At 43.5% G+C, this 10,964-nt stretch overlaps 1 protein-coding gene across 1 annotated transcript; it reads left to right on the top strand.

Moving 5' to 3' along the window:
• Window positions 1-1,294: 1,294 nt before the first annotated feature.
• Window positions 1,295-8,749, top strand: LOC123046965 (protein RCC2). Its single transcript, XM_044470424.1, has 16 exons — window positions 1,295-1,631; window positions 2,870-2,931; window positions 2,997-3,064; window positions 3,249-3,370; window positions 3,715-3,820; window positions 3,953-4,004; window positions 4,098-4,215; window positions 4,305-4,335; window positions 4,519-4,542; window positions 4,622-4,746; window positions 5,540-5,621; window positions 5,745-5,867; window positions 5,961-6,014; window positions 6,107-6,176; window positions 7,251-7,284; window positions 8,199-8,749. The coding sequence occupies exons 1-16, from the start codon at window positions 1,439-1,441 to the stop codon at window positions 8,534-8,536; spliced, it is 1,602 nt and encodes a 533-aa protein (XP_044326359.1). The 5' UTR covers window positions 1,295-1,438; the 3' UTR covers window positions 8,537-8,749.
• Window positions 8,750-10,964: the final 2,215 nt, after the last annotated feature.

The following is a 10,964-nucleotide window of genomic DNA, read 5'->3' as shown; positions in this document are numbered from 1 at the left end:
TGTAGTTGCCACTCGACCCATTTTAGCAAATAGACACATTAAGGTGTCTCCGCAATGTTCTTTATGCTCAGAGGAAGCAGAGGACATCAAGCACTTGATATTTTCTTGTCAGCGTGCCAAGGAAGTTTGGAATGCATTGGGTATTTAAGAAGTTGTAGATAATGCATTGAGGGTAGACCGATCTGGCAGCATAGTCATGGTGGAGATAATTCGAAACAAGACAAATATTAGACCGATTCTCCCAAACATTGGTGTTGCAGAATTGGTTGTCGTGGGCGCTTGGTATATATGGTGGCTGAGGAGAGAGTTTGTGAAAGGAAACCAAGTGACTTCGCCCAGCAGGACAACTTTCACTATCATCGCAATCACATCGAACTTTGCAGCGGCTCGGAGTGTGGTACAATCACAAAAAATACCATGGCAGAAACCTCCTGTTGGCAGCTACAAGATGAACGTGGACGCATCTTTTTTCCAAGATGGGTCAGGAGCAGCAGCGGCAGTGATTCAGAATTACAAGGGGGAGACAATAGCAGGTGGCTCATGGCTTTTGAATAACGTGTATGATGCTAGCACAACTGAAACTTTAGCTTTGCAAAAGGGCCTGATATTGCTTGAAAATACAGGCTGCAATGGGGTTATCATGAAGTCTGATTCGCTGGAATTAATCCAAGCTTGCACTGGCATGAATGAAGTTTTAAGCCCAGCCACGACGATATTTGCAGTTTGTTTCCAGTGAGCAACAAGATTAGGTACAATGAGCTTTCAACACTGTTCTAGGGACGCTAATAGGGCCGCACATAATTTAGCGAGGCACGTTTATTATTCTAAAGTTGTAGTTTTTCTTGGATGGTGATCCTCCTAGCTTTATTCTTTCAGATATAATCTTCGATGTAACTGTGATTTGAAAGTAATAAAGCTCGCCCTAGGGCATTTCCCCTTAATAATAATAATTTTTTTTTAGCAGTACTGTTCTACCATCGCGTTGCTCGTGGGCTTAACCCGACACGGGCACCCCACAACCCCCAACGGCCCACAAGTCAGCATCGCATGTCCCACCGAAAAGGAAACCCACAAAGTCGAGCCGCGCCCTCAACCAAAAACACAAATGCTCTCCCATAAACCACGACCAAACCCAATGACCGGTGGCCCCGACAACCGAACGGTCCCACAGGCCAGCCTCACACCACAAGCAAACGCGCACGAAAATCTCCACGATCTCTCTAACTGGCGCCGCACGCGGGAGCCCCACTGCACTGCGGCTGCGGCGGGATAAATATCCTGCCGCAGAAAAGTGTTTCAATCGAATCGGGAGGTTGGTGGTATCGTTTTTCGATTTCAAAAACCGCCCTCCTCCGCTTGCCTGCCCTTTTCCGCCTGCTCGCCGCATCTAGGGTTTCCGGCCCCCCGAAACCGCCCCGCCGCCCCGCCGCCGGCGAGAATGTCGGCCAGCGCCGCGCCCGAGAAGGCCGCCGCCCCCGCCGGGTCCGGCGGGGAGCTGCTCTACTGCGGCGCCACCAACTTCGACGCCATCAACCGCAAGCTGGCCAGCGGGATGCAGGGCAACCTCGTGTCCCCGACGCGGCTGCGCTCGCTCATGGGCGTCGACATCGTCTCCGTCGCCTCCGGCTGCAGTGAGGCCCCTTCGCCCCTTCCTCCCTCTCCTCCCTCCCCGCGTTCTGTGACGATTCCGTGGTTTGTTTCGGGGGGGATGGATGGGGACTGGCGCGCTTCGAAATGTTTCGAGTATGTGGGTTAGCAGCGCCGCACGGGTGCGAAACGAGGGAAGTAGTTACCACGAAAGGAAGATAAAAGAGATGAGGGAAGTAGAGTTTGTCTCTAGTTCTCTGCTAGTTTCACGTTCGTGGGTGCTCTGGAGGAGATTACCCTGGAATTCTGCCGTTATGTTAGTTGCTAGCAAGTCGATGCTGCAGGTTGTGCCGCAAGGCCTCCCTGTACCATGATGTGTGTATGTATTATATGACATTTTCAGCTAGGAGTCCGCTACAGCACGACCAACCGAGCACGCGGTACATGCGTGCTGACAGCAGGCTTTTCAGTGTCGGCTATTGCGTCATCAGCTAACGGCAGTGTGCGATCACATCACCCAAGATCAAACAGCGTGGAACTGCATCGTGCTGGAAGCTGTTTTTTTTCTGAAAGTCCGCTCCAGATATTTGTCGTTTCCGCAAACCTTAATGGCATTTGTGATCTTAGACATGCCTGAATTGTATGTTGCAGCGGAAATCACCGGCCTGAATTTGCTAGGTTGTCTCTGTCTGTATAACCTCCATATTTATTCCCATTCTCTTCTCTCAACCCTGCTATCTGCCACGCGTCGTTCCTCGTTCCCTGATTCCACAGCCTGCCAAGCTCTTCGTTGACAGCCGTGCAGACCTTGTAGTGCTTATTACATTCCTAATCCTGAGACCGTGACACCTCTGCCTTTTATTAACCTCACAATTCCATCCATAAGTGCCACAGGGAGGTGTGTAACCTAGGTAACTGCAGAAGGGTACAAAATGATTTCCCTCAACACTAACACTGCTTTCTATGCAAGCTTTTCTTGGTCGTCACTAGCAATCTTGTCAGGCAAAGCAATGCTTTTGTCGTGATATCAAACAGCCATTCTTGTCTAGCAAGGCCAGGACTAGGTGGATGCTAGCCTGAGAACCAAATGAACCCAGGAATGAGTAAGCGAGGGAGAGAGGCAGAGATTGTTCTCTTGAATCGTTACAGGGTTTCTTCTCTTACCATGACATGTTTGTCTTCTGTCATCCTTAGTTTCAACTGATATCTTATTGTTAGCTTTACATACTTGGGGACCCTACATACCTTGGCACTTTGTTGATGATTTCTTTTATTTTGCCAGCCGCTTGCCACTGTGTTGCTTTGGGTGCTGATGGGCGTTGCTATACATGGGGTCGCAATGAGGTATAAATATAGCTCCATAGTTGATTTTATTTGATGTGGTACTCAGCACTATTACTTTCTAGCAGAAGGGGCAGTTGGGACATGGGGATACTCTTCAACGTAGCCTACCGACTGTTGTTTCTGAACTATCAAAGTAAGATAACTGTCTGCAATACCTATTTCCTTACCTCCATATGAATTTTTTAATAGCTGTGTACTGCATATTTTATTGCTAAATTCACGAACTGAGCAGTTCTAGTCTAGTTGCAACGGTTATAGGTGGTAAAGGTTGCCTCAGTATGTGTTTAAATGCTAATGAGCAGTTTTTCGTTGTGCAGATATAAAATAATTAAAGCAAGTGTTGGAAAAAATCATACAGTGGTTGTAACTGATGACGGGAAGTCCTTCGCATTTGGCCACAACAAATCTGGACAGTTGGGGACAGGTTCCCTAAAGAATGGTTGGTACTTCTTTCATTTCTTTGTGGTTGATATGGCATCAGCATTATAAAATTGTTGTGTGAAGAAATAATCTTTACTTGGGCAATTAGGGTTGTGTCTGCTTGGAGAATGCTTGATATTTGTTTTCTTGAAATTTTTCAACATGCTATCTCTTGTCGAGCCATTAATGATCTAATTTAGTTGTCCCATGCAACCTATTACATCTTACAAATGTGCAAGACACTCCAGGTCTTTTAATTGTTTAGGATGACCGACTAAATTTTAGAATATTATGAGCAGTTTATTTTACCTTTTGGTTCTTACACTACTGTTTCTTGTCCCTGTTGTTCTAAAATTGCTGCAGAAATTGAGGCATCGCCAGTGCCCTGTCTTGTGACGGAAGTGACTGGTGTTGCTTGTGGTGGTGATTTTACTGTCTGGCTGTCGTCAGTCGAGGGCTCTACTATACTGTATGTCCTACTGAAATTTGTGAAACTTAAGCATCTTGATCTCCTTCCAATTGATATTTTTTTGTTGTTGTAGTTAGTGAGTGATGTTTGTCAGTTTTATAACCAGTGTTTCATTCTTCTGTGCTTTTTCAGTACAGCAGGCCTTCCTCAGTATGGCCAACTTGGTCATGGAACCGACAATGAGGTTTATTGCTACCCCGGAAAACAAACCTGTCAATTTTATTATTATCATCATCACCATCATCAAATAATTCTGTTTTGATTCATGCTATTGCAGTACAATACCAAAGATTCGTCAGTAAAGCTATCATATGATCCTCAGCCCCGTCCCAGGGCAATAGCTACATTATCTGAGAAAACTATTGTCAAAGTTGCATGCGGAACAAACCATACAGGTACTTTCTACTCTCTTTATTTTTAATATTTCTTTTGAATCGTCTGGATTAACACTAATCCCCGCACCTTTTTTTTACTTCTATTGCAGTTGCAGTTGATTCGAGTGGCTTTGTTTACACGTATGTTCTTTATCCATCATTTGCTTGACACAGTTAAAACACACTAGTTATGACCTATACTGTAATGTCTAACATATGCTGTTCCAAGTTCCTTCCTTTATTACATACAATTTGTTAAAGTCCTGTTTTCTCTTTTCTTATGCAAATAGTTGTGTTTTACTCTTTTCTTTTTTATTTTGCCAGATGGGGGTATGGCGGATATGGAAGGTAAGATATTCTTGTCATGCATTTGCTATAATCTTGATATATCCAACAATATTCATCTGACCACTTGCTTATTACATAGGTTGGGCCACAGAGAACAGAAGGACGAGTGGCAACCTCGCCTCGTTGAAATATTTCAAAGGCACAATGTTCTGCCTCCCAATGCTATTCTGTCAGCTGGTTCTGCAAATTGTGCATGCACTGCTGGTATGACATAGCTTTCTGTGACGCACAGAATATTTTATAATGCGTTTTGGTGTATAAATTATTAGGAGTTCATTATTGGGCCTTATCACAAAAATATATTAGGAAGGAGCAGTTTTGAGCTTGTAGATGGCCAAGTATTCAGTTATGTTTGTGTAGCACATTGGTTATATGTTGTCTGGATGAGGTGATTGTACAATTATTGATGCATCTCAGGAAAATGGCTTAGGCCATTGAGTTTGTAATGGAACCTAGCCTTCTACACACCGATACTGTTCCTCAAGCCTGTCAAATATCATTGTACCAGGAATAGTTTCTGTGATTGCATACATACACTTGGAGGCAGTTAATTGCTTTAGCAGGTTGTTTGTTCCAGTAAGCATTTTCTAGAGCAAGGCTATTCATGAAGTTTTCTTGTCACTTGATGTTTTGAGCATTCAGCCAAATTGTCCTGTTTTGTGGGCGATGGCTTTATCACTCTGATGGTCAAGTAATTTTCTGAAGTATGGAAGCCATGTATATTTTTGTTTGTCTATAAGTTCTCTGCTTGGGTTTAGGTGCATTATAATGTGACATGCATCAACCTAGTTTCCCATGTGCTTGGGTCTACAGTTATTCAAGTAGTTTCTTCTTCTGCCAGTTAGATGAGATTTCATACCATATACCACTATAAAGGGTTTGTGACAAATATTAATTATATACCTTGAATTCTCCCAACCAGATTGTGTTGATTATGTTGTACCATTTATAACTGAAACATTACCATTAACTGTTGATCATTTTGTTTGATTATTAGGCGGGGGGCAGTTGTACATGTGGGGAAAGATGAAGAGTACAGGCGATGACACGATGTATCCGAAGCCACTAATGGATTTGAGGTTCCTTACAAACTGTTAATAATTGCAGAATAATATAGTGATGAACAGTGACCCACATTTAGCTACCTGTTGAAGTAGCATTATCCTCAATCATATGTTTAATTGATATTTTGTTTACTTCAGTGGTTGGAACATCCGCTGCATGGCTTCTGGTACCATGCACCACGTTGTTGGTGCAGATGATTCTTGCATAAGCTGGGGTAATGCCCAATATGGAGAGCTTGGTTACGGTCCTATGGGACAGAAGTATGTGTATTTAAAACGCTGATGTTACATGAAATAGTAGCTAATCAAACTTTCAACTGTTAATCTTCTCTTACAAATTACTGCTATGCATAGGTCATCTGCGAATCCTAAGAAGGTTGACAGTCTTGAAGGAATGCATGTTACGGGGTAATTAGTAGTTACACTGAATCACTATGTATATCTATTAGCATCTCTTGTTAGTAGTATAGTCAATACTAAGTTGAGAGCACTTTCTGCAGTGTTGGTTGTGGATTCGGACTGTCTCTGATTATTGTGGACAGAGCAAAAGCTGGTGATAAGCTTGATCAGGTAACTATACATGTTCATGCATGAACTGTTTAACTGCTTGAAGTTACTTAGACTTTAAAATTTAATGCAATATTCATTTGTATTGCTAAAGCTAATCAATAAAACTGGGTTGGATCAGTGAGCAGCTGTACTTCCGGTACTAGCATGTTATAGCATAGTTTTCATATCTAAAACCTCATTTAGTCCTCATTTAGTCTGCATCATCTATCAGATGTTATGTGTAACCTTTGGATTCCAGGCATTTCTTTTAGGCGTGCAGTCCCTTAGTTGAGCTCTGTTCGATAATGTACAACACTCTTCAGCAACTAAAATAGCATATTAGTAATAGATCCAGGTGAACGGTCAACATATGTATGCTACATACGATTGAAGTAAAACTAGGAGGTTACAGTGAAACAAATTGTGTCACACATGCTGAGCCATTAACATAACATTCCCTCCATTCCTGAAAAGGGGGCATACTTTTTTGTAGGGAAAAAATCATTCCGAAAACATTGGGTTCCCTCCTTTAGTTCCATGCAATTTTAGTTTCTCTGTGGCTGAACCATTGGGCATCCGCATGCACGCGTGATCAGATAGGGGAAAAAGAAAGGCAGCCCTCCCTGTTGCCAGGTGCTGGGATTAAATGCCACATGTATGATTTCCAAGGAAAAAAAGGCCGCATGCACCACGGCCAGATCTGATACTCCCTTGCATGGAGTGTGCTGGAAGTAAATGCTAGGGCACAATGAGTGGATGCAGCACCTCTAGCAAAAAGTTCAATGGCGATGGTGACGTTCTAAGTAAGGCTAATTGTGAGGTGTATTAGGAGCAAGACCAGAAACAACCACATTACTTCTCCTTGGTCTTTGCAAAACAAAAATTACACCCCTTTTATAGGAATTTAGGGAGTACCTCTTATGGTGTCTTCTTATCCTCCATACTTGTTCTTCATGGGTTCTTTGCCCCTTCTATCTGTTTCTTGTAGTTGTAGTTGTAGTGATTAGAGTATTAATATACACCACTTCAACCTCAGAATATGTATCCTTTCATTACCCAGCTAATATATGTGTACATGTTCTGTTTTTGTCTCAGCTGGATATTTATGATGGTGATGCCTCCACCCCAGGTTTGTATTCATCTTATTTTGCTTTACAATGACATCATTGAACATATGCAATCGTCTGCAAGCTTGAAACATGTAATGGGCAAAAGCTAATCCTGGTTTGTTTTTGTTTGATCTGTTACAAAAGAAAGCTTTATCCTCTCTTTTTTAATATATATTCTCCTTTCATGTCAGACAATTAGCTATCTTTTCAAAACTTATTCTCGGCTTAGTTCTTATTTTTCATTGAGTAAATGTTTGTTACTCCCTCCGTTCCAAAATAGATGACTCAACTTTGTACTAAGTTTAGTACAAAGTTGAGTCATCTATTTTGGAACGGAGGGAGTACCTTGCAATGCTTTTATATCAAGAACTCGGCAATTGTCTGCTGCATTGATAATATTTAACTTTATTTTATCGTTGCTGTTGCATCGCAAGGATGTCAAGCACCAGCACTTGGGATATATAATTGTATACCTTGATCTCATTAACTGAATAACTTGTCACTTTGCACCTCATTGGGCCAGTGTGTGGCCCTTTTCTAGCAACGTTTGGATAGTTCATTAGATTGTCCATGATATGGAGCACAAATGCCATGTTAGTCAGCATAACAAAACCACATATGTGGTTGTTGCCTGGTTGGTATGATGTTTGACAACACTAGTAGCCTCTGTTGCACTGAATATGCTGTGTTCTGTTTAGCTTAGAGGTTCTTGATTATGCTGGCCATTACTATGTTAAGACATTGCTTTCATGTCCAACAATATTTATATTAATGATGTATGTTTGAAGATGAATTTTCACGATGCATAAAACCCAAATGAGCTGGTTTAGGTTGGAATTGTGCTGACTGCCAAAATACTGTACCCTGCTTGCGCGATTACCATCCTGGTGTTTCCTGTATATGCTCATGGATGGTTTTGTACTCTTCTCTGCAGTAGAAGAGACCGTGGAGCCAAAGGTGACCAAGAAGGCGCCTGCTAGCGCCAATTCCAAGTCCAACAAGCGGAAGAAAACCAAGGACCTCTCCGAATCAGAAGAGGAGGACGAGGACGATGATGATAGCGAAGACGAGGAGAATGGCGATGCAAGGGGTGCGAAGGGCAAGCGTGGCCGCAAACCATCGGGCAGGGGCAGAGGCAGGGGAGCCAAGAAGGCTACCCCAGAGCCGAAGTCATCTGGAAGGGGCAGAGGCCGCCCAAAGAAAACCGAGACCCCGGCTGAAAGCTCGGGACGAGGCGGGAAGAGAGGCCGAGGCAGACCCCGGAAGTCCTAGACCTATGGCGAGCCTTTTTGCTGAAATCAGGTCAAGCGATATCTAACACCTGATGTGATGTGATCCAGCCCAGCCATTCGAGAGTTCTCTCTGACTGCCTGCTATTCGAGGGATATTTTCCGTGTAGTGGTAATCTTGTGATTGTGAGCCTGTAATGTTAACATGCGCAACCGTATTATTCATTGGTGATAGTGAGTGAAATTTAATGCTCAATCGTGTGGAATCCGCTCTCCCAAGCAGTTGGTGGCATAATTTTTTCCGGTGCTGCTGAGTACATGAAACATCCCATCATAACTTTTGTCGGAGAAGAAACATCCCGTCAGAATGATTTGAGCCAATCTAATGGAATCCCGCGGTGGTCCTGACAGAAGCAATCTGGGCTGGAATGGGCCTAGAGCAAACTTTATTCGCCCAGTACATCGAAACAGCGACCAGTTTGGCTCCGATGTACCCACAAGTGCATTATTTTTCAAACCGTATAAGTTTCCTCCTAGTACTCCCACTGTAGTTCGAATTCAAATCCACCTGTCATATACTTACACGTTCACAAGAGTTCTCTTTGGATGTGCTCCTCCTGGTATAAGGGTGCCAGTACGCATCCAGTGGTACAAGAATAGTTGATGAGATCAGGCAGTTGGGAGTATACGATCAAGTGGTACCAGCAGCAGTAACATGCGGTGTCCCTTCCCCGGGCTTATCCATGTGGGCATTGGATGCTCCCTGCGAGGACGACGACAATAAACACGACGGCACTTGCACATATATCTATCCATTCAACGGACGGCAGTCCATGATCCATCCACCATAAACATATGCCGGCGTACCCGGCAGCGTTTCACTGTCCATGTGCGCGCCTGCCTCCCACTGTAGCAGCATGTAGCGGCGATGCGGCATGTGGGCGCGTATCAGGGTACGTACGTACCAGAGGGCACCGTTGACCATGAGGGAGGCTGCTGCCATGGTAGATTCCCAGCTAAATTGTCTGCTCGGGTCATGAAGTGAAGCCACCAACGTGCGTGGTTGGACTTACGAGGAGGATTCTTCGGTGCTCATTGGTTTTGGAGCCTTATCTCTAGCACCATCTTCAGTTGACGCAGAAACCTCAAGATGCTTCTTGCTGCCCGCTGGTAAGTGCTAACAAAATCATGGGTAGTACATAAGTCACATGACACGCTGACTTGGGCAGTAAAATTGTCCCATCGGTCTTACGGGGAACTCAAAAGATTCTGACCGTTCTACGCATTGACCCGGCTGATTCCCCCTAAGCCACCGGCATTTTCCTTTTTGTAAAATATAGTAGACACTGATGTTCATAAACAAGTATATACACTCACGCTTATGAACACACACCAGCCATTAACATTCGCAGTTGTCGCATAGGGACACTTACGTGGGAAGTTACGATCAAAGCGCCAACGCTGCTAAAGAAAAGGAAAATGTCAGCCTGAAAACCATGCCAACATATCTAAAACAACTCGACCAACGCAAGAAAACCACTTCTTCTTTTCCAACACATCATAGTACAAGTTAATTTCGGCCATCTTGTCTTAATCGTCGTCGCTTGTTCATGTACTCTAGGCTACAGTTCTGTCGCCTCGACCGGTAGACAAGGCGCCCAATGGTCATGTCAAGACAGAGTGCAGTGTGCTCAACTTCCATCCGTTGCTTGCCGCATTGTGGCTAAGGCATCTTTACCTGCTTGAGTATCTTGTAGCTAGAGTGTGGTTTATCTGGCTGGAAATGTGTTGCCAAAACGACATGCAACCCACCGAGATGTGTGATGTGATCACTCAAAATATGTACTGACAAATGCAACTGAGAGAAAATCTAAAGGAACAGCGGGCGTAAAACTGCATGTTGTACATGGAACAGAGGAAGCTAATTTTAAAAAGAAAAGCATAATAAGCGAGCGGTTAACCAGTTGCCATGCTTATGTTTCAGAGCAAGTATTTCAGTTCAAATATCCTTATAATTCAGTTCATGGAGTGTAATGAAACTGAAATGTAAGGATATTTAGAAGGAAGTTAACTGGTAAACGAAATTAAGAGAGCGGTTAACCAATTACTACTATGCATCTAAGATGGTAATTAATGTGTGGGTAATTATTGGGCTGTGAGGTTCCAACTATTCTTTCATCAAATGTCAGCCTGAAAACCATGTCAATATATGAAACAACTCAACCAATACAAGACAACAACTTCTTTCGACACATCACACAAACTAAATTCGGCTATCTTGTCTTAATCACCATTACTTGTCCATAGGCTCTAGTCTACAGTCTGTCTTCCACTAGACAAGAATCAACGGTCATGTCAAGACAGAGCGTAGTATGCTTAACAAAAAACCTAACCGATGCTTACCGCACTGTAGCTAGCTATGCAGCTTGAGCATCTTCTATTCTTCTAGAGTCAATCCGCAATGATTAAAT

The sequence above is a fragment of the Triticum aestivum genome, chromosome 2B (genome assembly GCF_018294505.1).
Source record: "Triticum aestivum cultivar Chinese Spring chromosome 2B, IWGSC CS RefSeq v2.1, whole genome shotgun sequence".
NCBI lineage: Eukaryota > Viridiplantae > Streptophyta > Magnoliopsida > Poales > Poaceae > Triticum > Triticum aestivum.
This window is presented reverse-complemented; position numbering and strand designations above follow the sequence as displayed.